Source organism: Mesoplodon densirostris, chromosome 20, assembly GCF_025265405.1.
Source record: "Mesoplodon densirostris isolate mMesDen1 chromosome 20, mMesDen1 primary haplotype, whole genome shotgun sequence".
NCBI lineage: Eukaryota > Metazoa > Chordata > Mammalia > Artiodactyla > Ziphiidae > Mesoplodon > Mesoplodon densirostris.
Window position 1 is genome coordinate 32,900,853 of NC_082680.1, and position 27,091 is coordinate 32,927,943.

General features: G+C 42.4%; 2 protein-coding genes across 11 annotated transcripts in view; one reads left to right on the forward strand and one right to left on the reverse strand.

The window, feature by feature from the left end:
• Positions 1 to 13,736, reverse strand: part of SLC20A2 (solute carrier family 20 member 2) — a 108,134-nt gene extending 94,398 nt beyond the window's left edge. The window contains exons 1-4 of one of the 9 annotated variants that reach the window (XM_060085747.1): positions 13,579 to 13,736; positions 9,274 to 9,668; positions 7,772 to 7,870; positions 6,900 to 6,958 (exon numbers count right to left, since the gene is read on the reverse strand). The gene's annotated coding sequence lies outside the window, so the exon portion shown is untranslated. The other 8 variants (XM_060085746.1, XM_060085749.1, XM_060085745.1 and 5 more) reach the window with 8 other exon arrangements.
• SMIM19 (small integral membrane protein 19) lies at positions 13,516 to 26,341 on the forward strand. 2 transcript variants are annotated; one of them, XM_060085753.1, is made up of 5 exons: positions 13,516 to 13,741; positions 15,339 to 15,458; positions 17,728 to 17,865; positions 19,392 to 19,516; positions 24,856 to 26,341. In XM_060085753.1, exons 3-5 carry the CDS (start codon positions 17,732 to 17,734, stop codon positions 24,918 to 24,920), a joined length of 324 nt encoding a protein of 107 aa, XP_059941736.1. In that variant the 5' UTR covers positions 13,516 to 13,741; positions 15,339 to 15,458; positions 17,728 to 17,731; the 3' UTR covers positions 24,921 to 26,341. The 2 variants fall into 2 exon arrangements, with proteins under 2 accessions (XP_059941736.1, XP_059941735.1); XM_060085752.1 differs by lacking the exon at positions 15,339 to 15,458 and having other exon boundaries at positions 13,518 to 13,741.
• Positions 26,342 to 27,091: the final 750 nt, after the last annotated feature.

Genomic DNA, 27,091 nt, shown 5'->3' on the forward strand with positions numbered 1-27,091 from the left:
GCTTGTTTACAATGGTGAGAAACCTGATACCTAAATTATCATTAAAGAGGGATTAAATATTTTATGGTGTTCTCTTACAATGGAATACCAAGCAGCTATGGTATTAGCTGCTTGGAAGACATTAACCCACAATAACAGGGTGTGGCAAAGGGAGACAGGAACCAGCGGAAAGCTCTCCAGATGGCCAAAGCTGGAACGATCTGAGCAATACAGTAGTGTTGTGTCAGATTATAACACAAGTATAAATCCCCACTGGTCTACACTGATATAAGTAAACGACTGGACAGATGAATACTGGGGAGAACAGACAAAGCTCCTGTGCTGCAGAATTCCAAACACTGTAGGTAGGTCCCCTGCCCTGCCCCAAAGAGGTGGAGCGTGGCCCCCAACTCCTGACGTGGGTGCTGCCTTCTTCCCAAGAGCACAGATGCGAAGGGGAGAAAGAGAGAGTAACTTTGCAGTACAGACACCTGACAGGCGCCGCCTCAGTCAGGATACCAAGGTCAGCGTCACACAGACAGCGGGACCCCTTGAAACGATGGGATGAAAACGGCTCTTGGCCCCAGGGGTCTCTCTCCCCCAAACATACAACCCCAGTCGAACCATGAGAAGAACATCAGCCAAACCCCAGTTGAGGGGCCCTCTGCAACAGCTGACTAGTATGCCCCCGAACTGTCCAAGTCATAAAAAAACAAGAAAAGTCTATGAGAAACCGTCACAGGCACGGAGAGCCGAAGGAGACCTGAGGACTGAAGTATGGAATCCTGGACGGGATCCTGGAACACAAAAAGACAGGAGGTAAAAAAGCTAAGGAAATGTGAGGAAGCATGGACTTCCGTTAATAACGATGTATCAATACTGGCTCATTAGTTCTGACAAACACACCACACGAAGGTAAGATGTTAATGATCAGGGAAACAGGGAACTCTTGGCGCCAGCTCTGCGATTTTCCATAAACCCAAAGCTGTTCTAAAATAAAAGGATTATTTTTAAAAAATGAAAAAGAAAAATTTTCATGAAGATGTAAACTTATAATGCTGTGGAATGATGGCCAATATATAATAAATGAAAGAAGAATTACTAAACAACATGCATGTTATGAATCTATTTTTGCTTTAAAAATAGACATATATGTATTTATACACCAAAAAGTCTGGAAGACCAACCATACATCAAACCACACACCTAGTGGTTTCCACCACTTCCTTTATACTTTCCTATAGTATTTGGTTTTGTTTTTCCACTAAGCATTGGTTACTTTTAACATTGAGCCTCAGTACTCCCACCGTCAAGAACACAGTTGTTTTATTTTTGGGAAAAAGTAGCTGTACAGCATAGAATTAATAAGGACCACCTTAGCTCAAAATAAGATGCATTTATAAGACAGCTAAACTTTACTTTTTCAAGGGGAAATATTTTAAAGGCAGAACAGAAAAGTGATTGAAAGCATGGGATTTCATCAGACCTGGAGTACAATCCTGGTTTCACCATTTACCGTCTGTGTGACCTTGGGCAGCTCAAAAAGCTCAACATCCTCACTTTCACAGTGGGGAGATGTAACGCTCACCACAAACCTATGCATCTGCAGAACTGCCCTAACATTTATCTGCCTATTTATTTATCAATATAAACACATATTGCACATAATACATAAATGTATATTACATAAATGTATTTCATAACCTCAAATTTTATTAGAAAATTACCTGACTAGTAGCAGAGTTCGATGTATGTCAAGAGCCTGGCCCTACTGAGGCTCCATAATGGTAATTGTTGTTGTTACCAATAATAATAATATACAAAAATCCAAGAAAAAATAAAACACTATCAGAAAAACATTTCATTTCTCAAAGTATATAATATGGAGCACTGAAAGACAAAACCAACACCTCAATCTGCTGTGATGTCCCAAAGCCCTCTGCTAACTAGACATTCATTAGGGTGATTAAACGTGTTAACATGCCCACAGGACTGCTGTGGAGAATCTTCCAGAGAATACAAGTGAAAGCCACTTGTCTAATCACAGCCAGCTTAAACTAAACTTTGGAATATTAATGCACCAAGTCTCCCTTGCTATGGAAATGAATGTAACATCAATACAAATTAACACCGGCCATAAAATACAAACGAAACTGATTTAAATCCCTTGACTGTAAATAAGGAACTTTAAAGATGCTTTAGACAAGACATATATTTTGATCAAAATTCTGGGCTGGTAGTTCCATTCCAATACTGTTATTTAAAAATTACCCCAAATACAACACTTACAATACACAAAATCACGACAGAATAGACAAGTCTAATCATGCAATGAATTAGTGGACTTTTATAACAAGACTCAACAACCCAGAACAGAAGAATCATTTGTTTCAAGTGAAAAGTTTACCCAGCCTGGTTTATCCTATGGTCTAGGACATAGACCCAGATTTTAAAGAAATTAATCAACCATAATATAAGCAAAATAATATTAAATCACTGTGCCAATTTTTTCTACTACACTAGAAAATGCAGACTGTTCAGTTTGGTTCTGTTAAAAGAAGTTAATTTAAACAGCTTTTAAAATAACAAAAACATAGATATAATCCAGAAACTAAATTTAGGTTCGTATATATAACCCAGTGTTGTGATTACAACTCTACAAAGACTGATTTTATAACACATTCCAAAGTGTCTGTATCCAATAAATCTTACTCTAATTTTCCTGATAGCAGTCGTTACAGAGACCTAGCCCAGTGATGTCATTCTAGCTAAACACTTTAAAACCTGTGGCATATTTCTGTCAAATATGCTTAACTGTAGCAAATTTTAAATTTGAGAATGGATGTGATGTATGGGAAGAAATCACCGTCACTGAGAACTACACCTGGCAAGTAGACTAAGTGAAATAAACTTCTTTTGGTTAAAAAAAAAAAAAAAGAGGGGATTGACTACAAGGTTAAGTTTTCCTAAAAACTATAAAACCAGGGCTTCCCTGGTGGCGCAGTGGTTGAGAGTCCGCCTGCCGATGCAGGGGACACGGGTTCGTGCCCCGGTCCGGGAAGATCCCACATGCCGCGGAGCGGCTGGGCCTGTGAGCCATGGCCGCTGAGCCTGCGCGTCCGGAGCCTGTGCTCCGCAACGGGAGGGGCCACAACAGTGAGAGGCCCGCGTACCGGAAAAAAACAAAAAAAAACAAAAAAAACTATAAAACCAAATTTGAAGTGGGAATTCCAAGCATGTGGAGCAGCAACATTATCTACATAATAAGAGTATGTTCATCTGCCATGTTCTCTACCGGGTGTTTCCTTCTCCAGTCTTTAAACAATAACTGACTAATGGACCATACTGGCACCTCGTATGTATTACCTCACTGAACCCGTGTAACATTACTAGACAATTATCACCATTTCAAAGTGAAGACACTGAGCCTCTGTGCTTTCAGTAACTGACCCAGTTCACACAGGTAATAAGGAGAGACCAGCAATTACTTCATAATTGCAATACACACACACGCACATCCCCCGTTACCTACACATTATATCTGACTTTTTGAGGGTTTTGACCTCTACTTTCTGACTCTCCCAATTAATCTCTTCCTATGACAGCAGCTACTTACGTATATTTTTGCATCTGCCCTACTGTATTGCAGTTGTTCACTTATCAACATTCCCTACTCAATGATGAGCTTCCAGCGAGAACGGCTCACACCTCGCTCACCTCTGTAATCCCAGAACACAGTCCTGTATTTAGCACATCTGCATGCATTTCTTGTCAGTATTTAACAGTGGTTCTGATGTTGATTCTGCTCATGGGTGGTGAACATTACAGAACCAGCTTCAAGATACCTGCCAACCACTACCTCAAGGAGGGCAGACGCAGGCAGAAGGGAGATTCAATGTGATCAGCTTGAATCTGTAGGGCTGTTCTTAACATAGCATTTAGACACTACATTATGTGGTATATAGGGTTTTTCTTTTTCACGTTTAATAAAGCTGCATCTGCACTCACATAAGTCCATCTCCAGTAGTTCACTGCACAAAACGAAATTACAGGACAGCACGACACTCATAGTGCATGCAAGAATGAAGGAAAAATATACGACAGTGTAAACCATCAACAGCAGAACGTTAAGATTTTGCCAAAAAGCTACCTTTTCATTACAACATGACTCCAGAGTCCAGAGGGGCAAGACCACACAATTTATACGCTTTCCCACACAGGAAACTAACAGGGTTGGTTATTCATGACATTTGGAGACTGGTACCGTATAATTACAAAATGACACAGGTTAATACTTAAGGAGTCATCAAGTCTTTCAAAATAAAATGAATATTTACAAGATTAAGTTTCTGTTTTGTTATTAAAGTCCTGGAACTTCAAGGAACATATAAAAATACAGATGACTTAGTACTCATATTAGTTAACAGAATTACTGATACTTTTTATTCTTTTAGGGGACCTTTTACCTACTAAATCTTTGAGTCTGCGGTTTGTGGTTTCCGTTTTCCGTCCAGTTATAGAAATTGATTGCCGAGTCCTTTTGTGGTATTTATCTTTCTCTTCTCATCCTCCACCCACCCCTACCCCCAAACCTGCTTTGGATGTCTGTCTTTAATTTTTCAAGACAAGGCAGTGAAGTGAAATGGCATGAACTCTTGAATAAAGAGTTAAAAATGTTAAAATCATATGTTAAAATCATATGACTCTCCTCTCTTTAAAGTAATATTAGTCTTCTAGAATACCAATCTAATTCTTAGAAGCAGAAAACACAGGAAGCTCAATGTTCCAAGAAAAGTCAATAATAATTGATTCATCCTGGCTACCCAGGAAATACACAGCAAGGACCTGTGTTCTATGCAAGTACAGACAACAAATGCATCTAGTAATACCTGCCACCCAGGGACAAGGAAAATAGAAAAAGAGCTCACGGAGCAAATGCACAAAAGGTACAGGAAGAAAACAGCATAAATGTAGGGCTGAGCAGGAATCAGAACTCGATGGAAGCCGTGACAGATCAGTGAGCTCTACGGACAGAAGCAGACGGAGGTGGTGGAGGAGAGGTCGTCACCCACGGGAGGTGACAGAAGTGAGCAGAGGCGAGGAGGAACCAGGCAGGGGTGAGAGGGGAGGAACCAGGCAGGGGTGAGAGGACAGGAACTGAATTACAAGAGGGGACAAGAAAGGACGCGGGGCCGGCGAGGGAGGAGGCATGCCCAAGGGACAGACAGCATTTTCAATGGAAGATGAGTCATAGAAAGAGGAAGGAAGGAGGCAAAATGCAAAGACACCAAACAAGAAATTCTGGACAAATGAGGAAAAACGTGAAAGTGAGACCAGGTGATAAATAAGTAGGGTAGAAGGCAAAAAAAAAAAAGGGGGGGATAAAGTAAAAGAAACCTCTGGAAATGGAAATATTAAAAGGAGACAAATGGTTTCTGGAATTTCACTATATTTAATTAAATTTTTAAACCTGTTTCTCTCTGCTGGGTAAAACTTGATTGAGAACAATGGTTTCCACAGTCTCCAGAGGAGAAAAGTATTGATGAGGTCAACTGACTTAGCAGCAAAACTAAGAAGAGCTGAAAACAATAAAATTTACTTATGTCAGTTAACCATCTTAGCTCTAATCCACACACGAATTTTCTTTTTTTTTTTTCAGTCAACTTGTTTCATCCATACCTATTTCCTCCCTCCTGTATTATTATTATTTTTTAACATCTTTATTGGAGTATAATTGCTTTACAATGGTGTGTTAGTTTATGCTTTATAACAAAGTGAATCAGCTATACGTATACATATATCCCCATATCCCCTCCCTCTTGCGTCTCCCTCCCACCCTCCCTATCCCAACCCTCTAGGTGGTCACAAAGCACCGAGCTGATCTCCCTGTGCTATGTGGCTGCTTCCCACTAGCTATCTGTTTTACGTTTGGTAGTGTATATATGTCCATGCCACTCTCACTTCATCCCAGCTTACCCTTCCCCCTCCCCGTGTCCTCAAGTCCATTCTCTACGTCTGCATCTTTATTCCTGTCCTGTCCCTAGGTTCTTCAGAATTTTTTTTTTTTAGATTCCATATACATGTGTTAGCATACGGTATTTGTTTTTCTTTCTGACTTACTTCACTCTGTATGACAGACTTTAGGTCCATCCACCTCACTACAAATAACTCAATTTCGTTTCTTTTTATGGCTGAGTAATATTCCATTGTGTATATGTGCCACATCTTCTTTATCCATTCATCTGTTGATGGATACTTAGGTTGCTTCCATGTCCTGGCTATTGTAAATAGACCTGCAATGAACATTGTTGTACATGGCTCTTTTTGAATTATGGTTTTCTCAGGGTATATGCCCAGTAGTGGGATTGCTGGGTCATATGGTAGTTCTACTTTTAGTTTTTTAAGGAACCTCCATACTGTTCTCCATAGTACATGGCTCTTTTTGAATTATGGTTTTCTCAGGGTATATGCCCAGTAGTGGGATTGCTGGGTCATATGGTAGTTCTACTTTTAGTTTTTTAAGGAACCTCCATACTGTTCTCCATAGTGGCTGTATCAATTTACATTCCCACCAACAGTGCAAGAGTGTTCCCTTTTCTCCACACCCTCTCCAGCATTTATTGTTCCACAAACTAATTTTCACACTGACACATACACATCAATGACCTTAGTGACCAACTGCTTCATTTACTAATCACAAAAGCTTTCTCTCTCCCTCACTTTTTCTCTCTCTGTGCTTATCAGTATTTGGAGAAATCCCTGCTTCTTAATACTGCCCTAAAAAAGAAAGGGCAGAGTAAGAAGGTGACATTTACACCAATACTGCTAAAAAAAAAAAAAAAGTCTGATGGAAGCTTAACACAAGGTTAAAACAATAACAGTGAAAAGATGAAAATTTCCTATAAATTTCTACGACCCACCTTATTCTGGACTCCTACATAACTGAAAACAGAACACAGAGATCATCCTTCATTTCCATCTAGAAACAACAGAAGAAAACAAAACACTTAACAAGAACATAAAAACAATAAGGAAGAGCTATTCTGAAAAAGAAGGGAAATTATTCTACTCTTAATCCTAGGAAATAACCAAGGGTAGAAGAGCTACCTTACCAAAGGTCTATTTATGAAGCTGTAATTCGTATAACTCTTATTTTTAAGCTGAAAAAATAGAGTCATCAGATTTTCAGTCCAAAAAAACTGTGCAAGAAAAAATGCAGGCACACACAGAGGCTGAGAGGAAGATAAAGGAAGAGGAACCTAAAGCCGCAAAGCTTTGAACAATCACTGAGAAGAAGCAGTTTCTCACCATCCCGCGCCTTGAGGAATTCTTCAGTGAAAGTCAATTTCTGAGGGCCAACATCCTATTATCAGCTCCCATTTCTCCTATTGTATCTACTATTTCTCTATCCACACAGATTGAAACTCTGATCGTAAGCAGATTACCAGCTTTAGCAGCAGGGGAAAAATAACTCAAATATTATACACAAAAGCAATGGGTTAACAAAGACAATGTAAGAAACATGTAAAGAAATATGCTACAGTCTTGTTGCTCATATTTGCAGAACTATCTTCTTTCAGCTGCTCAAAAATCCTAAATGGCATTGGGCCGATTCTTGAAATTTGCCTTTTCTTCAGTGTTTTTTGTTTTTTTTTTTTAAACCATTCTTCCATGAATATCGTAACAGGTCACTTGGCCATACAGTCCATTCACAGGCATCTGACATGATTATTTACTTCTGGAAACAGCTGCTGAATTCCAAGGCACTGGGACACTTCTTGAAGGAACAAACCTGGTTCTCTGGTTTCTACTGAGGACACGGTGAAACTAGGATTCTCTGAACTCAGCGATGACACGGAAGCCAAGCTGTGCTGTTTCCAAGGTAAGATGCCTTGAAAAAAAAAAAAAAAGCTAAAAATCAATCAGATTTTAAAAACAAAAAAACTCTAATAGTGAAAATTCTCACACAGTGTTACATTTTCGCTAAGACTGAAAAATAAGTAACTCAGATAAAAAATTTCAATCCTTCACTTCAACTTTAAATATATTTTCAAAAAAATTTTATAGGGCATCACAGTTTATACAATAAAAAATACTGCAAATAATTGACTGTTCCTGAAATTAACAAAAAATATCCATTAAAATTGTAAAGAAATTCTGGTGACTGATGTTTTGATGTTTACCATGGCCAGGATAGAAGATGGGCTTTGAGAAAACACAATTTCTCTGCGTTCATATCTTATTTGGAAATGGTATGAACAAGCATGATTTATACTGAGCTGTAAAGTGAGCTACAGAACTGATGACCTGGAAAATTTCTTCTAGCCATAAAATTCTGAAATTGCATACTATCTGGTGATAAAATCTAGACACCACTGAACCAGCTGTAGGCAAGCCATCTGACTTTGCCCTGATTTGCTCATCTATAAAAGACAGGGCTGGTTCTTCTTACATGGGGAGATGGGTACTAGGATCACCTGAGGATGGCTTAAAATACAGATGCCCGCCCAGCTCCAGCTCTAAAGAGCTCTAACCTCTGGGATTAGGCTAAGGTATCTGTTCCTGTTACTGTATAACGAACCCTGGGTCATTCTGTCTACACTCATACTTAAAGAACCACCACACTAGGTCACGTTCGGGACGCAGCTCTACAGCCCTAAGAGTCATAAAACAGGGCAGTAGGGATGCCATTACTCCAGCTTGACAGGTTTAAGACAAACAAATCATTGTGTCATTTTCTCCTTCCCTAAAAATCCCCCGTTCAGAGAAGATGCCAAAACTAAGATTAAGGCTAACGTGCCAATTGGATAAACACTTCAATGGAGATTATTTTTAGCCCAAATTGTCCCAACTATATCCTCGGATATTTAAATAGAACACAACTGCAGGACAATATTCATAGTCATAAGCTGCTGCTCTGACAGGCCATCCCAAAATATGAGCTGATGTTAAAATGATAGCAGCAACATGCCATTTCTTACTCAAATTATAAAGCTGCCCCCAAGGGTCTTCCCTGGTGGCGCAGTGGTTGAGAGTCCGCCTGCCGATGCAGGGGACACGGGTTCGTGCCCCGGTCCGGGAAGATCCCACATGCCGTGGAGCGGCTGGGCCCGTGAGCCATGGCCGCTGAGCCTGCGCGTCCAGAGCCTGTGCTCCGCAAGGGGAGAGGCCACAACAGTGAGAGGCCCGCATACCGCAAAAAAAAAAAAAAAAAAAAAAAAAAAAAGCTGCCCCCAAGACAAAGGTCACACCCTCCTCCCCAGCAGAAGCGACATGTCACGCAGAACGCCGTACCTGCAGAGCTGCTAACCGGGGCTGTGGCCCAGGCTTCACTCCAGGGCACCTCCTCCTCTGATTCCTGGACAGCGGGCACGGTGACGTGTGCGCTCCCCTATCGGCCAAGTCACGTGGATTCAATGGGCTCTGTTGGTGCCCAGCACCCCCAAAATAATATTGTCAGCTCCCGACTAAAGGGATACAAAACTGGGCTTTCAGAGTACACCACTTCCCTTCATCTCGCTGGATTTTGTTTGCAGGCCCTCATCCAAGTCCACATGGCTTCAAAGTGACCTCACTCCAGGTTTGTCACCAAACCAACAGTGCCGTTCAGTTTTTTTCCACCAAATAAATATCACTTGGTTGGAAGAGGCCTCCGGGCCCCAAGAGTGTGTTCCACTGTCCAAGACAAGCTGAAAAAGTGGGTCAAGATTTCACAAAAGGACAAGGCAAACGGACAGATGGGCACAGGAAGCCTTTAGTAATGCTCCCATCCTGGTAAATTACATTCACCAGGGGCTTAAAAGTGTTTAAAAAAGAAGAGTTCTTTCACATGAGTTATTTGACACTGAATTAGTACCTTGAACAGCCACTGCCCTTTGTCCTGGTGAATCACTGTCCTAGAATTCGACACCTAGCAAGAGTCCTAGTCCCCCTCAGCCTGGAGGTTCAAAATTTGGTTTTTCTCCTCTTATCCTCAGTCATTTCAAAATACAGTCCCCTCAACCATCTCGTTATCAACCTCTTCTGCCTGGAAAATCCAGCATTGTTTCTGCAGCTCAGAGTCACTGCCACCATGTATGCTACTTTGAAATTTTTAAAGAGCTTCCTTTACAGCTGAGGAACTAGGGTCAACTTTTAGCTCTCTTTTCTGTCTTTGATAAAGTACAACTCCCCAGAGAACTCACACTGATTCAAGAGCCAGGCTGCCTGGGTTCATATCCCACCTCCCTGCTTACTACTCACATTGTGGTCTCGGGCAGGTGACTTAATTACCTCCCCGTGCCTCAGTTTCCTCATGTGAAAAATGGGATTATAACTGTACCTACGTCAAAGGACTGTTGTGAGAGTCAAATACACTGACATGTAAAAGCACATTTTAAGCACTACATCAATGTTAGCTATCATTATTTGCTTTATGTAACTCCAAATTCTCGTATTCTTCCACGTGTGTACACGATGTTTGCCCACCTGAAATGCTACCTACTCGAGGACTGGGACCACATTTTGAATATTTCTGATGTTCCCCTCATGGCACCTAATATTCACTCAATAGGTAAAAATAAACCTACTCGGTACAAATTATTATACTGGATGAACAAGGAAGTTCTCAAACACAGACCTGTGTAAACATGTATTCCCTGCCCTCGAGTAGCCTGTATTTTGGGTGGGGAAACAAAACACAGGAAACGCTCATGCAACCATATAAAGCCATAAAAGATTAAATGCCAAAGTATGTGGTTTAAACAGCTACCATTCAAAGGGCTCACTGTGAGCTGGGACGTTGGAGAGGGCAAGCCTGCAGTGGCCCTGCCCCTAGAGGTGACTTGGATTTCCATGACAGGTGGGAACAGAGAGAGGATTCCAGTGTATCTGCTCATTCCACAAATATTTACTGCACACCTTCCGTAGGCCGGCCTCTGTCCTTGGCTCTTGGAATACGGCCACGAGGGACCCAGAAACGGCCCCTGCGCCCCGGGACCTAAAAGGGCACTCACTCCACGTGAGAGCCAAGTTCTGAAGTAAGGAAGAGGGACCTGTCCGCCAACCCGATGAAACACAACATCCCTTAAATGTCTCATGAACAGGAGCCAATGCTGGCATTACAGTCACTCCGGCTTCCAACAATGGCAAACATACAGAAATTAATAACTTCTCATGTACTGTATTCTAAATATCTTCCACTGTTTATGAAGCACATTAAAGAGATATTCTCCAGATTTCTGGATACAGATAACGTATAAGAGATTTACAGACACACACAGTATTACTGGAACAGTTTTCGTCATAGAGGCTGCGGAGGCCCAGCTGCTCAATTTTGCCCCAATGAAAGCCTATTCATTAAAGCCCTGTGCTTTGTCTCCTCCCACCCTTTTCGCTTCTTCTTCTACTAGTGGCTGCCCACAGATATCAAATATCTACTAGAAAAGTGCCTGAAGATACAAGTGTTGGCAGGAATCAGTTAGTCACGGTGGGTGGAAGTGTTAACACATGCATCTTTGTCTTCCTACATCCGTCCACTCATCTCCTCCCAGAAGAGAACGCCTTCAGGTAAAGGAACCCTCTTATAAATACCGACTGGCAAAGCATTCTCACTCCTTTCTTCTCCAATGACGGACCACTGTCTGAAGATGCGTTAAGTCCAATATGCTCTAATCACAAATATGACACATTTCCAAGCGCTTCGCTCGTCCTCTGCAGGCCTCTCACCCGATCCTACTCTCCCAAGATGCAAACTGCTGGATCCCACCATCATTCTCATCATTGTTACGCCTACATAAATTATTACATTGTACCCCTGGAAACACAGAATAAACTTCTTGTTTAAGGAAGTCAAAACTACTCAATTAAATCCAGTCAAAATCTTAACTTCTTCATGCACAAAGTACTGGACTCAAATATGTTTAAGACATGTAAAGGCAAACTGAAAAGTAAGGTAGAACCCCTACAATGTAGATTACTTAACATTCTCAACATTTACATACCCATGTAAGTTAGACTCATCAACAAAGTAACAGCCAACCCCGTTTTTATTTCCTTGGTTTGGTACTGGAAAATCATGTTCCTGTTTCACTGTCATTCGTTAACCCTTCATTAGGAACGTTGCTTAGAAATTATATATGGAAAAGGGGCACCTTTCAGAAGGGACCATGAAGGCTTTCCCAACATTTACTTTTTTCCAACATCCAAGCATAGCCTGTTTATTGGGTGACAATGACATGTAATGGGAACTCTGATAAAGAGACACAGGGCTTTGGAAACTATTGAATACCCCAATAAAGGGACTAATTGTGCAAATGCAAAGCCTTATTCCAACTTGAAAAACACATTAAATTACTCTATGAGTCATTTTATATTGCCCACACCCTTATTTTACAAAAAACAGAAACAGAAGCAATTAATGTACATATTCCGCATTTGGACACGTTCAAATCAAACTCGTGTACTCAAGTATTTCTAAGCAACCTATGTTTATGCAAAAAGCTATCCGGAAGATTAAATGAGAAAAGGATGTAGACCATTTGGCAAAGGCCTGGCAAGCAATCAGTACTCAACATTGCACATTATTATCGTTCCTAATTTTCCAACTCTGTAATCATACTAAACAGTTACAAAGTAATGCACATGATTATGTATATATAATATATATTAACTAATATGTGGTACTACTAGAAATAAAGCTTTTATGTTATGTACCAAGCCATGCTCTTCATCCAGAGGTGAGTTTAATTTTAACAGAGTGATCCACAAAGAAGCAGAGAAAGCTGGATAAGGGGTAGGATGTTAAATGTTACCTCTAATCTCTGCTTATCAATTAAGGATACAACCTCTACATGGCCTAGTATGAATTATAATCAGCAGTCAGCTGATCCTGGAGAACTCGCTCAAAATGAATAGTTAAGACCTCAAGCACGTGGACAAGTGGCCATTTATTTGCAAGGCTGTGCCAACCACTGAAATCTGATTACTTCAATACTCATGCTGAAATCCTACATAAATTCATTACCTGTCTCATGCTAGAATTTTGCAAGTCCTTACAAAAATTTTAAATATCCAAAAGTCACTTAAACTGACAAGACTACAGCATCCTGGGCACATCCAGTTTTTAGAACACTTCAATAGCCTCGGCCACACATCATTTATTATGACAGGGAACATGCAAAGCCAGTGAGAGCACGTGCTTTCCTAAGCAAATATTAAAAATAACCCTATGCCCTCATTACGAAAAAGGAAAATCTTCGCGTTTCCAGCTTAATCTCGACCCTGGGCCAATGCACACTCCCCCCTCCCACGCCGAGACGGCGCCCGGGCGTGCCGAGGTGGGGCTGGAAGCTGCTCGCGCTCTCGGGAGGACCCGTCCCCTCTCCCCGCGCGCTCGGACGAGGCGCGGCCAGACCCACGTGGAATCCAGGCGGCGGCAGCCGGACCCACCGCCGGGGTCGCCGCCCAGGGTCGCGGGGAGGGGGCCGGGGGCGGGGCCAGCGCCGCGCCGCGAGACCGGGGAAGGGAGCCGGGCTGCACTCACGCGCCCGGGGGGCGGCACCGGGGCCGTCGCGGCGTCCCTCCGGTTCGCACACTGAGAGGGGGCGGGGGGAGAAAGACCTGGCTCCTCGTTCCATCCGGAAGCCGCCGGGCCGGCAGGAAATGACGAAGCAGTGGTCGTCCGGTCCGTGCGGTAACCGGCTCCGCGCGTCCAGCCGCGACTGCCGGGGAAAGAGCGCGGAGCAGAGCAGCCAGGCCGCGTGCCGCCTACAGAGCGAGCGGCGTGAGTCGCCCCGCCCCGCCCCGCCCCGCCCCTCCATGCGGGGGGAGGGGGAAGGGGAGAGGGAGGGGAAGGGGAGAGGGAGGGGAGGGAGCCGGAGGGAGCCCGAGGGCGCCCCTAGCCCCGCGCCCGGCCGTCCCAGCTCCTCTGCCGCCGCGCCCCAGGCCGGAGGGAACAGTGAGGCCCGCAGCTCCAGAATCGCGGATCGAAAGGCAGAGGCCGCCGCCTGCGCAGCGCAGGGCACCCGGGATGGGAGGATGGGGGGTTGGGGGGGTGGAGCGGGCGCGCTTCAGGATCGCACCGCGCGCCGCCCGCGGCGGCCGAGCCCTGGCGGCTCCGGCCCCCGCCGCCTGCCGGGGTGGGGGTTACATTGTTTGCCCGCTAGACTGCTCCTCTTTCCGGGACTGGCAGGTCTCACGAGTCTGGGCAGGGCCGGAAGCGCCCACGTTTGGGAGTCCAGCGTGCGACTCTAGCCTGGGTGGTTTTGGGCGAGTTGTATGCCCAGCCCCCCCCACCCCGCGTCGTCTGCCAAGTGGAGCTTTCGTGCCTCCCAGCAGGGTGCTGGTGACAATTAAATGCATATGTGGACTGCCCAGCACAGGCCCCTCAGATGTTAATTGCCTTCGTCTTGCTGGTTGAAGGCCTGTGACTTTGTACCCTCCCGCTTCAGCAACCCAAGCTTTAGCGTTTCAGAGGACTGAGGGAAAACCACATTGATGCGATGGGTTGTGTTGTAAGGAGCTCGTAGAACTGTATGAGTGACTCCAATCTGAACTTGTTTCAAAATAGCAAAGCTCTAAGTGAGAGACGAAATGGATACCATTCAAGACATGATGACAAGTGATCCTCAAAACTGAACCACCTCAACACGGCATCGGGAACCCCAAATACGGAAAAAATTTTAAAACTTAATGATACAGCCGCTTGATCCCAAGAAGAGTACTAGTTCTCTACTTAAAAGTTTGTCAAACTGAAATCAAGCCCCAGTTGTCACATTTTGCCAACTTTATCTCTGGATAGTTATGTTCAGCTCATCCTAGCAACTCCTTACTGAAATAGCTCAAGCATTGACTTACAGGAAAAATAATGTGGAAAAGGTGCCGTTTTCTCAGAAAAGCCCTGAATGACAATCCAAGCACATGGTGGTCTTGCTGAAACATCCATTAACTTGCCAGGAACGAACCACTGTAACGCCCCTGGGCATTGTGCATTAGACTTAGAGGGAGGCCGTGAGGTGTGCAGTAGCCGCTCAGCAGGCATGCGTGTGTACACTTGGTTAGACTGTGGCGACCTGGGAGGGGACCGGTCATAGTTCAGGCCACATGGGAGCTGTGGTCTGTACTGTGACTTTGTACAGGACTGCTCCTTATTCCTGGCAGTCTTACAAAGGCATGCCATTGGTCATGATGGAGGACCAAGCAGGAGAGGCCTACCCTTCTTTCACAACTATACTACTAAGTAACTCAAGTTCGTGTCCCCAGAACAGTAGTTCATTGCGTACCAATCAAGTTGTATAATTCACAGTAAAATTTCACCATTCTTGGTCAGCAGAATTTCAGAATCCTTCCCTAAATATAATGAAAAACTGTCATATTTATAGGAGGAGGAAGACAGCTCTGTAGGAATACACCATTTATTGAGTGGCACATGAACAGAATTTTGTGGAACACTGAAGCAAGAAATTCATCCGGCTCAGATCCAGTCAGGTGTTAGAAAACAGGTAGGAAAAGCTTTCATAGTGTGTCAGATAAAGGGCACCTGCAGAATGTTTCAGTAGCCATTGTTACGGCTGCTCCCCTTTTCTTCTCCAATTTGTTAGTAACTCCCAATCCTGAAACCTGCCACTGTCACTGCATGGCCGTGCGGGCCCTTCCACAGCCCCTCAAATCAGACCTCTGAAGTCATCTCTTATGGCCAAAGCCAGTCATCGTTATTTTATGTTTTGGCACCACCGAAAATCTAGAAAAAAATTCTAGATTCCGTAAATTGTAAAGACAGTTATAGTCTCTGATGGTCCAAAAGTATCCATTCCTAAGGTAGGCTGATTACTATGAATCATGTAACTATTCATGTAACTATGAATAATGTTACATCCAGAGAAACTCTGGAGTTCAATTTTAAGGAATAAGAATTGAAACTGTGAATAACGCCAAATCCCCCTGCGCCTCCCACTCTCTTAAAAAAAAAATCCATAGCCAATCTTTAATATCTAGAAATTGGGTATGTTTAATGATTTAATAATATTTAGATCTTGCATCTATAAAGTTTTAAGTTCTGTTTTTATTATTCTCTGGCTAATTTTTAAAAGACCAATCTTTATGCTCATCAGACGCCAATAGATGTTTCAGAGGAATGACTCTTGCCCTCAGTGTCTAGAATTTAAGTTAAATGGCCATTCACGATACTCGCTTTAATACAGTCTGTCTGCAAACGTCTGACAGAGACTTCAGGTGCCAGAACGAGGCCAACATGCCACCTGGCCTGGGAGCAGACCCCAAGGAAATTTCATTCATTTTATGCAGAGGCAAACTGTAAGAAAGAAAACAGACTCTGCCCTTAATGTACACTTATTAACTTACTGAGCCAAATCTACACTAAAGAACATTTTGGGGACTTCCTTGGTGGCACAGTGGATAAGACTCCACGCTCCCAGTGCAGGGGGCCTGGGTTCGATCCCTGGTCAGAGAACTAGATCCCACATGCGTGCTGCAACTAAGAGTTCGCATGCCACAGCTAAGGGGCCGGCAAGCCGCAACTAAGGAGCCCTGGAGAGGCAACTAAGGAGCCCACTTACCGCAAGTAAGACCCAGTGCAACCAAATAAATAAATAAATATTTAACAAAAAGAAAGAGACCATCACTCTCCTTTAAAAAAAAAAAACAACAACATTTTGGAGGCTCACAGGACAGATTGCAAGATATTTCAGTGGAGGAATTTCTGCAGTGCCTTCACTGTTGTAGGATGTCTAGAAAAAATTGCAAAACAATTTCTTGGACATTCCAGATACTTTTTTTGTTGGTATTAGAAAATGGCTATCTTAGTAGAAACTACAGTACAGTTACCACCTGTCGTTTGTTCAGTTTGTCTCCTTTTGATAGAGTATCTAAAACAACACTTCTGAATTTCTTTCACATATTAGGTAATTTTACTTAGACTTAACCTAGTTTAGATTTAACACAAGAGCAGAACTTTCTCTTTAAGGAAAAATTCAGTGAACTTTTCCCAAATGCAAATAAGGAACCAGTACTCTTTCCCTTGCTACTTGATACACTTGGTGTTACCATTCATTTTCTGTGGGAATGTCCAAAGAATGCATTTCCTTGAATAGAAGTCACAGCTGTGTCAATAGCAAAAAGTAACTTTTTATCCCATAGCTTCCACAGTGGGCCAGGAGGCCAAAACTCGATAAAGCTCCAGACATTTTCGTTTTCCAGGTGTGTCGGGCCTGTGGAAGAGCGCGGTCCTGGCTGGCGCATCTCATCCAGAATGCTGTCACGAGTCTAACGCTGTGCTTCTCCCTTAGCATCCCAGCCAGTTGTGTGGAGCTCTGTTTAAAGTATTCAGTTGCTTTCGTCCCGGTGATAGTTACACTTTGGAAACCGTGCAGTGACATTTCAACCCCTATCCTTTCAGAAATATGATTTTTAAATCCCGAGTTTGAACCTTTATGTAGGAGCTGTGATGTTTCAAAGTCAGAAATAGGCGAAAATGCGTTCCATGCCTTAGTGATCTAGACCAGGGTTGGCCAACATTTTCTTAACGGGCCAGATGGGAAACATTTTAGGCTTTGAGGGCTGTGAGGCAAAAATGGAAGATGCTCCGCTTAAAATGTATCCGTTTAGAAACGTAAAACCATTCTTGGCTCCCGGGCCATACAAAGACAGGCAGGGGGCTGGAGCTGGCCAGCAGGCCCTCTGTTTGCCAGCCCTTGTCCAGCCGTCACACCATCACTAACTGAAAGAAACCCTGCCCTCTTTGCTGCCTTACAGTCCCATGCCTGGCGGTTACGGAGTGATGGGTGACGAGGGCTCTATCGATTACAGCGTTCACGAGGCCTGGAATGAAGCCACCAACGTGTACCTGGTCGTGATACTTGTCAGCTTTGGGCTCTTCATGTATGCCAAGAGGTAAAGGCTTTAGGTTCTCAGGGTCGATAAGAACCTGGGCATTTATACGTTTTGTAGGTTGGTTGGTTTGATCTCAGTTAAATGCACAAAAGTAATTTCATCAGCATTTTTGTTCCTGCTATGAAATCACTGTCTAGTCGGGTCAGCCCTCACATACTGGACAGCAGGATTTGGCTTGGAAAACCCAGCTTCTCTGAGAGATGGGGATTTAAGTGCAGCTCTTGGCACCCAGACCAGATGCTCTGTACTCCTATTCTATCATTTCTGATATAGCTCAGTTTTCTCATTCAGCCAGCTTCACTGTGACCCTTGGATGAGCACATATTTTGGGCCAGTGTCCCTGAAATGCACAAACTCTAACTCCTATGTGTTCAGCAATTCTGTCTTCGCAAATTGCAAGCCTTCCCTTCTGTTTCTTGTGCATAGTATTGGTATGATCCAATTACTTGTCTGTCCATCCCCCAAAACTCAGTCCCCTGAGAACAAGGACTTTTATTTAACCTATGTGTCTCTGATGTGCCACATGGTGTAAATCCTCAATAAATATTTCTTGCTGTGATTCCAGATGCTGTAGCGTAATTCAGCTGTTCTTTTCCACACTCCCTGGCTCCTTTCCTTCAAGTACAGTTAAAAAAAAATGCACAGTGAGGGGCGTGCTTTGAAGAGGAGAAACAGCAGTAGTTGGATTGAGCTGCTCCTGCCCGTAGCCATGTGCTTCGTGGCGTCCTCTACCAAGGTCAAAGGCATTAAACAGTTCAGGATAATTAGTCAACCAAGAATAATTGATGCTCGGCCCGGGGAACAGTTCAGACCCACACTTGCCACGGGACCTGCAGGCTCGCCCTTCCCGACCCTGAGACCCCTGAGCCGCTGGCCCGCTGGCCACCTGGACTCTCGGGGCTGGGGCGGGGGGGCGGGGTGGGGAAGGCAAGAGGAGGCCTCCACAGAGCATGGGGGAGCCGCTAGCAGGTAACAGCCTTCCCCTAAAAATAGCCACCGTCTCCTCCCCACCCCACTGTTTTAAAGGCAGAGACAGACTGTTGTTAATTTTAACTAGATGACCCCACTAAGGCCATGCTACTCTATTTAAGAAATCGTTTATTCATTGTTTTTCAAAATTAAGGTCTGCTCACATTCTGTTTATTCTCTGCCCGCAATAACTTAGTTTTATTTGCATGACATGAGAGGGAGGGAAAAAAATCATACTTTTTTTGTCTGAGCATTTTTCCAAACAACAGGGCTTTTTTGTGGGGATTGAGGGGAGACGCTTTGTTGTATGAAGTGGGCATGTTCAGCTACTGCCTTTTCTTTCTTATAACCCAGTGACTGTACACGTACAGCTTCATACTTGTAGTGAAAGAAAGAATACTTGAGCCCAGGAAGCATCTCACGGGGACAAAAGAGAAGATGGACTCGGGGCCACTTACGTCCTTTTAATGCAGCTTCTGGTTACTACGATCGTGTGAATGTTACAGTCCTACAGCTATGAATACAAATCTCTTTTCTGCATTGGTTTTGTGTTTTAGAAATAAAAGGAAAATTATGAGGATATTCAGTGTGCCACCTCCAGCAGACTCTCTGTCAGAACCCAACTTTTATGACACAATAAGCAAAATTCGTTTAAGACAGCAACTGGAAATGTACTCCATTTGTAAGTATATTCTGTGCTTAATTACATACGTAAGCATATTTAAGATAGACTCTTTGGGGTTGAGTCTCGTTGGCAAAGGTTATCAGAAAAAGCTGATAATGACACAGGAAACTATATTCAATATCCTGTAATAAACCATAATGGAAAAGAATATGACAAAGAATATATGTATGTATATCTGAATCACTTTGCTCTACACCAGAAACTAACACAACATTGTAAATCAACACCAGAAACTCTACACCAGAAACTAACACAACATTGTAAATCAACTATACTTCAATTAAAAAAAAATATTTTTTATTTTAAGAAAGAAATAGCTGGTAATGAAAACGTAGGGCCTTTTTTAGATGCTCAACACAGTATCAGCAAACCCGGTTTGCATGAAGTTAGTGTTTCAGGACACTTCACTTATTTGGGCCCCTTCCAAGACCCTGAGAAAAGCCCTAGCAACGTGTTTCACGTTTTGAAAATTGGGCAGAAATTAGATGCCTTAACAATGGGTGTGGCTGCCGTCTCATCCTTCTCTAATTTCCCTCCTTTGCACTTCCCTCATGTGTAATGGCGTTGAGGTGGCCAAGAGCATTTTGGGGATCTGGCTGAGGGGACATCGAGTTGAACCTACTTTAGTTTGGGTTTGAAATTTTGTGTTTATAGAGTTTGCGGTCACTTCTATTACAATTAAATTACTATGTGCTGCAGCCATAGCAGTACAGGAACGGCTTCCAGGCCAGAGGTTATTAACATGTCCTATGGTACTAAACCCTGTGAGTAAGTGGTGGAGAAAAAACAAAGGTTAAAAGGCAAAGAGCCAGGATGAATTTTACATCCAAGCCACAGCCTTTGATGTCACCATTTAAAAAAATGAGGTGTGGTTTCCATGGTGTATCATTAAATGAGAAAAGGCAAGATGTAATTATATATTTGCTAGGGTACTGCTCCTTGAAAATCAAATGACCAAAACATCCCTATCTACGTGTAATAAAAATGTTCTATAGAATTTTTTTTTTGAAATATAGTTGATTTACAATGTTGTATTAGTTTCAGGTATACAGCACAGTGACTCAGCTATATATATATATATATATATATATGTTCTTTTTCAGATTCTTTTCCCTATAGGTCACCACAAAATATTGAGTATGGTTCCCCGTGCTATACAGTAGGTCCTTGTTGGTGATCCACTTCATATACAGTAGTACACGTATGTTAATCCCAACCTCCCAATTCATTCCTCCCCAACTCCTTTCCCCTTTGGCAGCCACAAGTCTGTTCTCTGTGTCTGTGGGTCTATTTCCGTTTTGTAAGTAAGTTCATTTGTATCTTTTTTTTTTAAGATTCCACATGTAAGTGATGTGATATTTGTCTTTCTCTGTCTGACTTACTTCACTTAGTACAATGATCTCTAGGTCCATCTATGTTGCTGCAAATGGCATTATTTCATTCTTACGGCTGAGTAATATTTCATTATATATATATATATATATATATATATATATATATATATATATATATATATATACACCACCTCTTCTTTATCCAGTCATCTGTATATGGACATTTAGATTGCTTCCATGTCTTGGCTATTGTAAACAGCACTGTAATGAACATTGGGGTGCATGTATCTTTTCAAATTATAGTTTTCTCTGGATATATGCCCAGGCGTGGGATTGCTGGATCATATGGTAACTCTATTTTTAATTTTTTAAGGAACCTCCATACTGTTTTCCGTAGTGGCTGTATCAATTTACCTTCCCACCAACAGTGTAGGAGGGTTCCCTTTTCTCCACACCCTCTCCAGCATTTATTATTTATAGACTTTTTGATGATGGCCATTCTGACTGGTGTGAGGTGATACCTCATTGTAGTTTTGATTTGCATTTCTCTAATAAATAACCATGTTGAGCATCTTTTCACGTGCCTGTATGTCTTCTTTGGAGAAATGTCTATTTAGATCATCTGCCCATTTTTTGATTGGGTTGTTTCTAAAAATGTTCTGTATAATTACACAAGCCTGGAGGAAGGCTTGGAAAGATATACATCAGATTATTAACATTCATTACCTTGATGGGAACACTGTGGGACTCAAGGGAAAAGATTGGATATTTTTAAAAGAAATATGTCTGTGTGTTTGCGCACACGCATAGAGAGAAGCAAGAAAGAGTGATCAGCAAGATGTTACTGGTATATGTCTCAGGTGGAGTGGAATTTCAGGTGAAAAGTAGAAAAACCATATATGTATTTTTTACACAAGTAGAACCTCTAGAAATTTCTTCAGCATAAATTTTATCCTGAGAAGTAGTAACAGCAGTTCCTTTGGGGAAAGGAGCTGCAGGACTAATCAGGTGGGAGGAAGGTACACCTTCCCTGTTTCCTCTTTTGTCCCTTTTGCATTCATGTTTTACTAGTTCAGAATAAGAAGTAAAACTGAATGTAACAGAGCAGCATTATTCACAGTAGCCAAAAGATGGAAACAACCCAAGTGTCCTTGACCGATGGATCCACAGAATGTGGTCTATACATGCATAGGATGTTATTCGCCTTTAAGAGGAAGGAAATTCTTTTTTTTTTTTTTTTTTTTTGGCTGCATTGTGTCTTCTTTGCTGCGCGCGGGCTTTCTCTAGTTGCAGTGGGCGGGGGCTACTCTTCCTTGTGGTGCGCAGGCTTCTCATTGCGGTGGCTTCTCATTGTGGAGCACAGGCTCAGTAGTTGCAGCACGTGGGCTCAGTAGTTGTGGCTCGCGGGCTCTAGAGTGCAGGCTCAGTAGTTGTGGCGCACGGGCTTAGTTGCTCCGCGGCATGTGGGATCTTCCCGGACCAGAGCACGAGCCCATGTCCCCTGCATTGGCAGGCGGATTCTTAACCACTGCGCCACCAGGGAAGCCCCAAGAGGAAGGAAATTCTGACACATGCTACGACATGGATACACCTTGAAGACATTATGCTTCGTAATTATTTTTGTTGTGAAGTGGTAGGAGCCAGTCACAAAAGAACAAATATTGTGTGATTTCTCTTCTGTGTAGCAAATTCACAGAGACAGAAAGCAGAGTCGTCACCAGGAGTGGGGGAGGAGGGAGTGGGGAGTTACTGTGTAATGAGGACAGAGGTCAGGGTGGGGGGATCGAGAAGAGGTGCTGGTGGTGGCAGCCCAACCGTGTGCATGTAGGTCATGTCCCTGAACTGGACACTTAAAAATGGTTAAAATGGCAAGCTTTATGTTTTTGTATTTCACCTCAAAAAAAAAATATCCTTAAGAAAATTTAAGTATTTAAAAAACAAAAACAGGGAACCAGAAGCTCTGTAGAAAATTATAAGTAAAGAGTTAGGTTTTCATTGATGCCTAGTCAAAACAGAAGTTTGTGGGAGTTCCCTGGCGGCCTAGCGGTTATGATTCAGTGTTTTCACTGCAGAGGCCTCCGTTCGATCCCTGGTCAGGGAACTAAGATCCCACATGGCTGGAGGCACAGCCAAATACAAAAAACAAACAAACAAAAATCAGAAGTTAGAGCCAATCAAAAAGTATTCAGTAGTATAGCATATACAATTATAAAGCCAGTGTAAAGCTGTTTTTTTCCTTCTGTGATGAGAATGGCATGAAATGAAATTTATCAGAACACCTGTGTTTGTAAGGCATGTTAGTTTTCTGTTGCTGCTGTATTACCACAAATTCAGTGGCTTAACACAACACAGATCATACAATTAGAGATTAAAAGTCCTACAGCAGATTCACTGGCTAAAATCAAGGTGTCAGCAGAGTTCTGTTTCTTTCTGGATGCTCTAAAGGAGAAGCTGTTTCTTTGCCTTTTCCAGCTTCTAGAAACCACCATGTTGCTTGATTTCTGGCTTCATTCGCCCATCCTCAAAGCCAGTAGCACTGCATCTTTCTGATCATTCTTCCATTTTTATAGTTCCTTCTCTCTCTGAACTCTGCCAGGAAAGGTTTTCTGATTTTCAGGGCCCCTGTGATCAGGTTGGGCCAGATAATCCAGGGTAATCCCCCTTCTCAAGGTCCTTACCTTAAACACATCTTTAAAGTTCCTTCTGCCCCAGAAGGTAACATATTCACAGATTATGGGGATTAGGATGTGGACATCTTTGGAAGCCATTGTTCCTGTAAACAGTGAGTATTTGCACATTTAAAGAGTCCAGGGACTTCCCTCGTGACACAGCGGTTAAGAATCCACCTGCCAGGGCTTCCCTGGTGGTGCAGTGGTTAAGAATCTGCCTGCCAATGCAGGGCACATGGGTTTGAGCCCTGGTCTGGGAAGATCCCACATGCCGCGGAGCAACTAAGCCCGTGCGCCACAGCTACTGAGCCTGCACTCTGGAGCCCATGAGCCCGCGTGCCACAACTTCTGAAGCCAGGCGCCTACAGCCCAAGCTCTGCAACAAGAGAAGCCACCGCAGTGAAAAGGCTGTGCATTGCAACAAAGAGTAGCCCCCACTCGCTGCAACTAGAGAAAGCCCGCGCCCAGCAACTAAGACCCAACAATGAAGACCCAATGCAGCCATAAATAAATAAATAAATAAATTTAAAAAATAAAGATTCCCATCACATTGCATCATTCTTAGTGCTGATGGCATGTCTAGTCCTGACTTAGTCTGAAGGTTCAAGAGGAAATAGCAAACAAAATTCTTTTCCTTAAAGAGGACTCCCCAAATTGTAAAGCTTTCGGCCACAATAATCTGGATCCACCCTGAGTATATAAACAAATAGTATTTCTTCCTTGGCTGGTAAAAACTTAATGAAGAGACTGAAAGTTTGAAAGCCAAGCAGTGAATGACATTTGCAAAGACTTTAGCCCTGCACTCTCTCTAGTTTCAGTTTAAGACCTTCAATAAATATTTCTCAGAAGCACAAAAAGAACACAGAATTGCAAGTCTGTTTTTTCTTCTAGTTTGTATTAATGACAATGTTCAGTAAATCTCTTAGGCTTGTCATTTAAAATATAGTCAAGTTCCTTATGATGTGGACAAAAGCATTATTATTAACTTATCTTGAGGTGGAGATGGGGAATAAGAAAAAAGGACATTACAGAATGTTAATTTAAGTTTAGTAGCTTAATTAGTGTTTACCCTATATTTCAATGCTCTGAATAATCCTGATGTACAAAACAATAATAATAAACATCCGAAAATAGATATCAGCACTGCTGAGAAATTAGAGGATCATGAAGTATAATAAATTTCCTCTAATGAGTAAAAAATTGTTTAATTCTAAGCTAGTTCTTTACTGAGAATCATGACTGTGATTTAATGATGTGAGCTCATAATTATTTTGCGATTTTATTAATCGTATCTCCTTTTTTCTTGCTTATTATTTTGTTTGTTTTTCAATAGCCAGAAAGTATGATTATCAGCAGCCACAGAGCCAAGCTGACAGTGTACAGCTCTCATTGGAATGAAATCTCAGAAAATGAGCAGCAGAAATGATCGTTGTGCAAGAGGGCAGTCTCCTCACGCTGCTAAATCATGAGCAGCATTTTTTTTTAAAACTTGTCTCCATAAAGTCATTTTATTTGTGACTTTTCCCCACTTTTTTGGTGTGTTTTGTTTCACTTTTTTAAACCTCATCTCCAAATCATTTGTTCCACAAATAAGAAATTCCTCAAAAGGCCTGAACACAGAGAGTCTGCACGTACCTAGGAAGATAGACTGTCACCAGAGACGGTGACTTTACCTTGTGAAGACTTTGATCCCTTCAGGATACAATCAGGAAATAAAAACACATCTTTGGAAGCAGGAGTCTGGAGCTGATGCCACTTTGGAACTTATTTGCCAACTTAAAAAATAAAAATCTAATCATTGGAAGAACTTCCTCTTTGACTGTGTTCTGGGATAAATATAATATGGATAACGGACTAATGTGTGTTCTTACGGCTGTTGTTACCTCTAACTGAATTAACCGTTTTTGCTACTTCACAATTTGCACAGTAAACTGTCTTTTCTGTGTTGTGAAATTGTGATGCGCACCCCCCTGCTAACTGTAGAAGTTTTCTGTGACTGGAGTTTGTTCCCCTTAATTGTATTCCCAGGAGTTTCTTCCACCAGAAGAATCTTCTTTCGGCCGTGCTGGGGCTACACTGCGGAATACATGGGCATCTCTGACTGGTGTCAGCGGCTTGCTTTTGGGTCATGTGACTATCAGTTTTTAATGTAACTGTATGGTTTCTTAGGCTTTTTTTTAACATAATAAGCTTCCCTGCAGACTCTCATATCTTGTACTGTACATTTTTGTACTGTACATTGAAATGTTTTCACCCAATTTTTCATATTTAAATAAAAGCCGGTTGGAGATAGTGGCAGGGAAGTTCAACTGTCCATGTAACTGTCCATAAATTCATTTTTGAATCAAAACTATAATTTTAAGAGTTAGAGTTAATATTTCAAGCATTATTGCCGTTTCCTTTATAATTATGAAGTAAAGAATATACATCTTAAATGAAAAGGTTTAGACCAAATAAAATCATTTCAGGGAAATTGCATTTACTTTTAAAATTTAAATCTTTCAAATATATGTATATTGTACAAGGTGAACTGTTGACCAAATGGAATAATTCTTTCTTAACTCACAGATGAGTTTGAACGCACCGCCTGTATGTAGAATAAATACTCGGACTGAAGGATTGTAAACATTTACAGTTATGACCTGGGGATAGCAGAGCAGCAAGGGGACAGTCTTCTTAAACTTTGTTCTGGTGTAATCAGGAACGGGAGCAGTTTACCTGCTGTCCCTGATGTGGGGCACAAATCTGGACAAATTACGAAAACTGGCTACTCAGCTGATTTGTACAGTGCACCTAAATAAACATCCATCACAACGAAATGGACTGTGATGGTTTTTTATTTGCATCCACTAGACAGACAGCCACGACTAAAACCTCACAGATCATTTGGTGAGAGTGGAACTCTGGCAAGTGAGAGAGGAAGATTCCTCCTCATTTCTTCTCTAAAGCCCGCTGATGGGAGTCACGCCTCCACCAGCAGGATCAACAGCAAGTCCGCCTTTGAAGTTTCTTCTCTGCTTCCACAGCTGAGCTGGGAAAGCGGGGGATGCCCTGCAGCCACACTTCAAAGGGACACCAGTTGACTGTCCTGCTTCTGCCCCTGGATCCACCAAGGGTTCGATGGAACTATTTTCTTTGGAAGAAAAAAGGCATGACGAATAAACAGGTCAGTAACACTTGTGTTCTCTGTTTCCTCATTTCTCTCTTTTACTGCATAAGATGCTCCGCGGTAAGCACGGGGGGCAGCCTCCCTGGGTGCACAGCTGGGCCCAGCCCGCTGCTCCAGGGGGCACAGATGCTGGCTAATGACCCCACACCGTTTCAGGTGGAGCTCCTGATAGGATTCATGAGAAAACGAGATGCAGAGTTTAGGGTGAAATTGCTGTAATGTCGGAAATATATTTAAGTATTGAGTAAAAATAAGAGAGAAATGGTAATAAAAATAATTTCAGATATTAAGAATAAATGTATCTTAGTACTATATATAAAATAATCAACAAATTTCATATATCACTTATATGTGGAATCTAAAAAAATGATACAAGTGAACTTATTTACAAAACAAACTT

Excerpts from the sequence above, each read along its gene's own strand:
- SMIM19 (XM_060085753.1), top strand. The coding sequence starts at position 17,732 with ATGCCTGGCGGTTACGGAGTGATGGGTGACGAGGGCTCTATCGATTAC. Across the intron at positions 17,866-19,391 it reads CTCTTCATGTATGCCAAGAG|AAATAAAAGGAAAATTATGA; the intron begins GTAAAGGCTTTA and ends TTTGTGTTTTAG. Across the intron at positions 19,517-24,855 it reads ACTGGAAATGTACTCCATTT|CCAGAAAGTATGATTATCAG; the intron begins GTAAGTATATTC and ends GTTTTTCAATAG.